Raw genomic sequence first — 9,050 nt, 5'->3', positions numbered from 1 at the left:
CTCTCGCTTTCTTCGCACACACACACACACACACACACACACACACACACACACACACACACACTCATCCCTGAGAAAATGAAATCTACAAGGTGAGACTTTGGAGGCAAAGGCATCAGTTTCACACTGCAGCGGTGACATCTTTTCAAATGTTCTCTCTCTCTATGTGTGTCTCTCTCTCTCTCTCTCTCTCACACACACACACACACACTCTCTCTCTCTCTCTCTCTCGCTCTCTGTGTGCCTGTGCATGCATGTGCAAACTTGCCTGTGAGCTCAATATCTACAAGCACTTATACATTTGCATTAGTTTGTACTTTAAGAGGTCCCTCCATATGAATATATGAAAATCATTATATTAACATAAAAATTAGCCTGGTGGCTAAATGTTGACATATTTACATTTGACTTTAAATGTTCATTAAATACAGTAAATAAATCTCAAATATATGTAGGCTACATGCATGTGCCTATACCAACATCTCTTCTGCAGACATGCACACTTGCATGATATGATACAGGCTATTTGCTTTGGTCGATGCATGGATGTCTAAATGTGATTATCTCCCTCTCAGTGTGTGTGTGTGTGTGTGTGTGTGTGTGTGTGTGTGTGTGTGTGTGTGTGTGTGTGTGTGTGTGTGTGTGTGTGTGTGTGTGTGTGTGTGTGTGTGTGTGTGTGTGTGTGTGTGTGTGTGTGTGTGTGTGTGTGTGTGTGGTTTGTACCCTCTCAGGCTGGGTCTTGCATTGGCAGCTCTTGTGCTGATCTTCCATTGATATGCTGTTGGAGAAGTGGCACATTGTCAAAAAGATGCAGATTTTTTTTCCAGCCTTACAATACATACTAAGGAACACACACACACACACACACAGACAGACAGACAGACAGACAGGCATGCACGCACGCACGCACGCACGCGCACACACACACACACACACACACACACACACACACACACACACACACACACACACACACACACACACAATACAATGATGGATCAAGCAAATGGAGATAAGCTTGGTGAAAAGATGACTAAGTTGCCTTTTTGGAATACTGAAGGTACTCGTTATTTAGCTCAAGTCAGGTTGCAAAGCCCTTTTAAGGTTTAGTGGGGGGAAAACAGGAGAATGTTGTGAAGAAAAACCTGTCATCTCTCAAATTAGTCAAATAAGGTTTACTTGAAGCCAAATTCTGTAAAACCCAAGTCCTGCAGTAAAAGACACATGGAACTTGGAGAATGAAGACAAATCTGAGATGTCTGTTTTTAGGATGGTGGCGAATTTTCTTGCTTCATTATAAGGCTCACAAAATGCGCCACACCACTGCACTTGGCATTAACAAGTCTATATACAAGCTGCATTGTTCAAGAACTATGCAAATAAAACAAGTGTTATTTATTTATGTATATTTACAGTTAAAATATGTCTCGTTTACATGCATAGCCTATTTATAATATTTGCATAATAAATAAAAATTATCACCCCTTTGAGGAAGGCCTAGAATAATAATTTTCCCCATTTTTTGTGTAAAAAAAAATGCCTGTTTGAACTCAAACTTTTCGGTATTGATTTAAACATTTCGACACACTAAAGCAGTGCAGCCAAACTTAGAATTTTAACTGATGCATCAAAGAACAGGTTTTTTCTGCAGTTATAGAGACATAATTGATGGCGTATGCATAGGCTGTTTTTTTCCATTTAGTTATCCTGTTAAAATTGGATTAGATTTGAAATATTAATTGTTCATCTTCATCTCAGGAATGGCCTAAAAAATAAATATAATGCATATAATGCATTAAACCTTATATGAAATTATGCCCATCGTTGGTATAACTGGACTATAGCAGAATATAAACGTATTGACAACTCTATGTCTAAATGTCCTGTTTTCCATCTGTTGCTTATAGGGCTCAAATGTCTGACTGGCACAAGACGGTCTATTTAGGCCACGTCAAGGACACGTAAATGATTCTCAATCTCATAAATAAATTCTCCATCTAATTTCTGCGTCACCTCCACAAGTCAGAAGCTTTAAACATCTATTCCCCCTTCACGAAGCCGTAATGGTTTGCCTCAAACATCTGTCATCGTCATGTGTTTATCCGAGGGCCCTAATGGGAACCATCAGCCCAGCCGCACAGGGCCAGGCGGTCGGACCAGTGAAAACGTGATAGACCTTTCTTCAATATGCTGAGGTCATTTTTTGAATTTTGAGCAGAGCTATGGAGGTGTTTTGCTCCAACAGATCGTCGGAGCTGGACTGTGACTGCGTTGTCGAGGTGCGTGTTTGCCCAGTGTGGTCTGTAAAGTCAACTGTTGTTTAGGTTTGGCTGCTGTGACAACAAACTCAAACTGTGACCGAGGATTGACCCCGAGGCTTCTTTTGAGGCTCAGCTGCGTTTCTAATCCACTCATGTGGCTCCTGCATGGCGCACAGGGGCCTGCAGGGAGAGAGACTCGGGTCTTCCTAAAAGTTCGCAAAAGTGGGGTCCGGGGACACCCAAGGGTCATTCAGGAGGTTTCTCAAAAAGAGGGAACGCTTGAATTTCATGTATTTAATAGCTAACAATATTGCCAAACGTTTCCACAGAGATATTAAAGTGTATAGAAAGATAAGTTTCACTCTCCACTATAGTCTCAGTAGTATAGAGACTCATTTTATAAATTAGATTGCATCGAACAGCTAAGTCCAGGTTTGAGGATTAATACGACAAAATTTCATGATTGGGGGTCTGTGGGCGAACTGACACAGAAAGAAAAATGTTTGGGAATCATTGATTTATGCAGAAGATGTGGTAAAAACAAAAGTTACAATTCCAGGCAAAATAGCCTGCAGATGTATAGTTTGCAGGAAATATGTGTTGATGAAATTAGTCGAGTCTCAAAGGACTAAAGTCCCAATAAGTGTTTTAAAGCTTATAGATTGTCATTTGTCACACATGAAGGCAAACATTCTAGACCGCATATACGCCTATATCCTTTAAACCGGGATATAGTTTAAATCGAAAGACAAGTTTATCTAATGCATCCAAATTCATAGCCTATATACAGATAATTAAATTGGAACAACCCAGACCTGTACGATAAATTATCACGGTGAAATGATACCTTTTCGTTTGAAATATACGATTTAACAAAGTTCCATTGTGCCCGTTTAGACCAATTCTACGGATTTTATTATAGGCTAATGGAAGATTTAAATATAAATATGTAGCCTATTGGGAAAAACGCGTAATCCACGGTCCAAAATAATTCTTCATTATTATTATTATTATTATTATTATTTTGACAAACTGTCTTGTAAACCTGGACAATACTTTCCCCGCAATAGTCTCCCTTATAAAAACGTAACAATAGCGCTATTAGTGTCCTATTAATAGCAATAGCAACATTTATTATTAAAATGATTAACAAACATTTAAATTCTAAACAACTGATGAAAATCAAGATAATAATAGCAGCAATTCACTTTGTTTATGGAAAAGGAACGGTAAAACAGCACTATGTTAGCCTAATTTAACCAAAATATCCTTCAGCCGATATGCTTTCTTATAACACCTATGGGATGATAAGCTTTTGACCTCAGTCACACACGACACTGGCCTGACAAACGCAAACTGCCCCCTGCAACAAGCCTGTGTATTTTCATTATACCGAAACAAATCTTCTGTCAATAAAATGGGGGCATCTTCCTGGCTCTGGTTGGCATTCACCAACCTTGTAACACTTGACATTTGTTTCAAAATCTCAACATCCTTTCCTGGAAAGCTGTTAAGGCAATTAAAAAAATTGCAACCCAAAAACAATAGTCAAAAATGTAATTTGCCAGAGCATACATTTAAAAAGAGATAAATCTACAACTTACTATCCACGTTAGTTGTGTCTGAATTAGCCTTGTGCAGCCTGTCTGAATTCGCCTGTGCAGCCTTGTGCAGGCCTCCCCAGGCATCTCCACTAGCAGCTCCATGGTGGATCCAGGTAAAGGTGAACGTTGCTCATTAATCATGATTCAATTTCAGCTTTTTGCGCCCTTTTATGGTAGGATGGACTCGCATCCTGCACACCAGGAATTAAAACATCAACAAAGACAGGAAACTGGTTTGAAAATGATAGAGGATATTCTTTGAAAAGGGGGGAATGGAACAATAACAATTGTCTTGAATTGTGTCTTTTTTTCCCTTTTATCTTTACAATTGAGAATATTATGCTGCCTATAATATTCTTAATAATGCCTATAATAGGCATTATTCCACTTCTAGACTGTTTGGAAGATTGTAGCCGATGGTTGTAATGTAATAACTCATAAGCAGCAGACGCTCAAATAAATCTTTGAGTTTAGGGGAGATGTAACGTTTTGTGGTCAAATCGTGCGGTTATATCGCTTTGTTTAAAAATGACATTCAGTGCTGCAAGTGCTGCAAGTTTTCACTATGTTCTTCTTGTCATCAGGTGGGATGATGACACTTCCATGTAACTTGGGGAGCTGAGGAGTCGACGCTGACAGGGCCAGAGGGGCCCCATCCTTGTCGATAGCCTAACCTCGCTGTTTTAATCGATACCGTTTCTTTTTTGTCCCTTCAATAAGCCGAGAGCTCGATAAGGTTGTCATCACAAATGACGCTGACGTCCGCGCTCTCATCTCCTCCGCGGATAAACATGCCTTTATTATGCCAATAACTCTTTACCCGAGGGACGGGAGCGCGCACGGCTGCATACATTGAGAGATTCTGCTGTGCGTAAAGCAGATACTGCTCCTCAAATGGTGGAGAAATGGACAGAGCTTTGCATTTCTGCCTGCAGAGCTAAAGACAAATGCCTTATAGATGTGGGCCAAAGACTTGTTTCAAAAGGAAAATCATCTCGCTGAGGTGGGACAGTAAACATCTGAAATGGAAGGGTTTCTCTATCTCTCCTGTCTATTAGGGCTATACCTATACCAGTTGCCCCTCAGCAATGACATGGAGGAAATTGTTTGCTCGGAGGTAAAAGCACTTTAATACACATGAATTGACCCGTAAACGTCGCTCTGGATAAAACATTTTGTATGTGCTCCACTGGATTAAATATATAACAGATACAAGCCTGTAACATAGTCATACATCACCTGTTCCCAAACTGATAAAACTCAGCGTCCAGTCAATAATACATGAAAGCGTTACGCATCATGCAGATCTCACACAATAGACATTCAGACAAACACTCGCGACATACAGACACACAGGCCAGAGACACAGGGACCGGCGGTGATTAAGAAGGTACGATAAGAATGCAGCCTATACCAACAGCGATTAATACACGAGGTCATCTCGTTGATTGTGATGCCTAACGCACGACATCCAGTGCAATCAAACTGGCCGTGGGGCCATGACGCACAACTTTGGCACACTTGAGGTATTTGTTTCTTTGTGCAGCTTTGTGACTTTACATTGACACACTCAGCAGCACTGGACAGGATCAAGTAGGTAGGCTATCCTTTCTTTGCACCCACCAACAGTCCTGCCCACATTTAACGTCAAAGGTTAAGAAGAAGAAAACGGACACATTTTAAACAAGGGCCTACAACCCACTTGTTCGGTCAGCTATCCTTCTCCCCTTAAACACAAACACAATATAAAACAAATCTATAGCCCAGAAATGGTCCATCATTGTCCAAAGTCCCAAATAGTGCATTAACTCGTCCTAAATGTCCACATCAGCTGTACCTATATTTCCAACCAGGGCTTTGGCCTTGAAACACATTTGATCTTTGGTGTATATATACAGGCCGCTTGTGGCCCAGAGAGGTAGGAGGCAGTTGATCCTAGTTGGAGGAGTAAGGATCAGCCCCCGTGGAAGACACCGTGGAGGAAGTAGGAGATGGAGTGGACGGGGCCGAGAGAGACTTCTCTGACGCACCATCGTCTATTTTCTCCTGGCTGCTCTCTCCCGGGTCGGGGGGCGGGGCTTTGGCCGGCATCAGCCCCTCCTTCTCCCGCTTCTTCTGCTTCATCCTCCGGTTCTGGAACCATATTTTCACCTGAGTCTCGTTCAGCTGCAGCGCCGCCGCGATCTCTACGCGCCGCGCCCGGGTCAGGTACTTGTTGAAGTGGAACTCTTTTTCCAGCTCGGTCAGCTGCTTGGTGGTGAAGTTGGTTCGGACCGTGTTCGGCTGACCCCCGTAGCCGTATTCCCCCGACCTTCCTGCGGACACATTAACAACCGAGCGGGAGAATAGAGATTAAGTTTCACAACTGCATCTGAGCCATATCAAAAGGCAACATTGCAGAACCCACTTGTGGTCACAGGGCGCAACTTTTACGCACGCATTCATTGTACTTTTACGCGCTGTTAATCGTCTCTCATGGGTCAGCAAAATAACATGTCTTCATATCCCCACGCATAAGGCTTAAATGTAAAACATAAATTACCTAAGGGGTTCCCAGCCTACCCTCTTTGCATTTGCTCCCTTTTGTAATGGGTCGTGTTGGCACAGACTTTATTATGTGGCCTTTGGGCACATGAATTAAGTGCCACATTTGAAATCACCCATTATTCCCTGCATGAGTTTACTCTCGAGCTGTGCCATATAGCAAACATCTGCCAACATTTCAGTCATGTTCTCCTGAGTTCACTCCAACTAAGTGAGTTTGGCCCAGGTTTGCACATAAACTCTTGATAGCATCAAAGTGGAAACCATTCCACTGTCAGTGATCATCTCATTTTGACAGCATCATCATTTCCAGACATGACATCTTTATGCCATGGGGTTGTAAACAAAGCGAGGACTAATAACACAGGACCATTGTTTCCCCATCCCCCACCACATGGCCCACCTGTTTTGGGAGGGTTCCTCTTGACTTTCATCCAGTCGAAAGTCTGTGCTGAAGATGCGCCCTCAGACAGAGGTGAACAGCAAGCCTCCAGCTGTGCGGCGTGCAGTGGTGACAGCGGGTTCGAGCACCCAGGAAAGGGGGGCAGGTTTGCCTGCTCGTGCCCGCCGCCATAGGTGGCATGAGCATACTGGAGCTGACCCAGGGGGGCGGCACCGTAACCTTGGCGATGCTGAGAGACCATGGAGGAGGAAATGTTCCCCGAGTACATCAGTGGGCCACACTGGGGGAAGCCCGCAGCCGAGTCTACTTCCTGGTTGAGCGCGTAATGGTTATACGTAGTACAGAAACTTTGGGGTCCATAGCTGGAGCTACAGGCCGGGTGTGCCCCGTAGGTGAGACCCAGAGACCCCGCTGTAGACTGGTATGACCCCGGCTGGTGAGGAATGCCGTCTGGGGAAGCCCTGCTCGCCATGAAACGGTCATCCGCCCCGCAGTTGTTGACAGTAACCGCGCAGGACTGGAAAGTTGTAATCCCGTGGTCCGAGTGGAAAGCCCTGACAGAGCACGAGCCACCGTCACCGCTCATCACTGAGTAGTCTAAGAAGCTGCTCATTGTAGCATTGTCCTACCTGGGCCGAGGGACCGTCCACTTACAGACACCCTCTGACCACTGTCTCTCTCTTCCTACCCTGAGTGACCGTGCCAACCTTTACCTATACTCTGTCCTTATCAGAGGAGGGAGGGGTGAGGGACACGGGCCGATATCAATGAACGGGTGTTGTCACGTGGGCCCGGGTCAGCCAGTGAGGTACTTGTCCTTATCCCTTTAGCCGGTGACAGGTTGGTGTTTGAGTGGCTATTTAAATTCCAGGCGCTCGTCGATCAAGGTGACGCGCGTCGGCACTAATGTATTGGCCGAGCAAACAATGAGCTGGGAGGCAGACGGTGGTGGACAGCTCCGGGGTCGCATGAAGAGCGGGGACGGGAAACACGGCGTCTTCTAACCCCCGCTGTGTACCCGCCCGCCCGGGGGAAGATTAACGTTTCACCCCCTGCAACCTCTCCATGAGGACGACCTACCACGCTGACCTCAGGTGCGGTATTTTTGGAGGAGGGAGAGAGCGAGATGGTGGAGTGTGTGTGTGCGTGCGTGCGCGCGCGCGCGTGCTCGCGAGCGCAGTTGTGTGCGTATCCGTTCCGTGCGTATTTCTATCCGTCCGCGCGTAACTGTCACTTTAGTGTCATTGCTGGAGAGGGGCAGCAGTCATCTTCACTCGGATGGGTGGCTGAGAGCTTGCGTGCCACAGGCTATAGGCTGTCAGGGTCCAATTTCAAATTTCTGCAAATGTTGGCACGGTGTGACGGTGAGGGATAGACAAGAATGGTTCACCGGTCAAAAAGAGGTAAAACCAGACAAAAATATAGATCAAAGTTCAAGCAAGCCATAGACAGTTTTCGCTTTCTTTCCATCAAGGTCACAAATGTGTTTCTGCTAGTCTGTTATCGCATGCGGCACGGGTCGCAGGTGAAGTTACGGACAAGACAACATATCCATTAAGATGATGTGGTATTAATTATTTCCAACTATAGGGTCACAGGGTCTACTATCTACTCTGATTTCACTCCTACACGTTTTCATTATGCATGTATAGTGATCAAGTGATTTGATAATGAGAGGCCAGTCGCAGAGCTAATGCGCCCATAGCCCGAGGTGGGAATGTGGGCTGATTATCCTGTTAAGTTCATCAAATAAAGCTGTTGGAGAAATTAATGGTCACGAAAAGCACCGCTGAAAAGACAGAGCTGGAGAGAGTTGTGCGTGGGAGGGCGGAGAGAGAGCAAGCCTCTCTCACTGAGAAAGAAAAGAGAGGGGAGGAGGGAGAGAGAGAGAGAATCGGATGTCTGGATGAGCGCCCCTACTGGCCGTATCTGTGCATAAACCCACAAGGCTTTTCACTCTATTTCTAAATGCTGAGCGACACATTTCCTGACAAATATTCCTCGAAAACAGACAGATAGCTAGATAGCTAGATAGATAGATAGACAGACAGACAGACAGACCAATATTTTATTGGAGAGCGGTTAACCCTATAATCAACTCGTGAATGTTGGATTAAGTTTATATTAAAAAAAAGCGTCAAATTGAGATCACAATCACATCCATGTCTGCCTGGCGTTATTTAATTTATACTATAACTTTTTGGGCCTAAGTACTTAATTGGATATAATTGCATAATA

The 9,050-nt window shown here is 44.4% G+C and overlaps 1 protein-coding gene across 1 annotated transcript; it reads right to left on the bottom strand.

Annotated features, from left to right (window-relative positions):
- Positions 1–5,800: 5,800 nt before the first annotated feature.
- Positions 5,801–7,425, bottom strand: hoxa1a (homeobox A1a; the record flags this gene model as incomplete). Its single annotated transcript, XM_083646758.1, has 2 exons — positions 5,801–6,180; positions 6,813–7,425. 2 exons carry the CDS (start codon positions 7,423–7,425, stop codon positions 5,801–5,803), a joined length of 993 nt encoding a protein of 330 aa, XP_083502884.1.
- Between the last annotated feature and the right edge of the window lie 1,625 nt (positions 7,426–9,050).

Source organism: Poromitra crassiceps, assembly GCF_964638095.1.
Source record: "Poromitra crassiceps genome assembly, chromosome: 11".
Classification (NCBI taxonomy): Eukaryota; Metazoa; Chordata; class Actinopteri; order Beryciformes; family Melamphaidae; genus Poromitra; species Poromitra crassiceps.
Note: the sequence above shows the minus strand (reverse complement) of the source record. Positions and strands in the feature narration are given on the sequence as shown.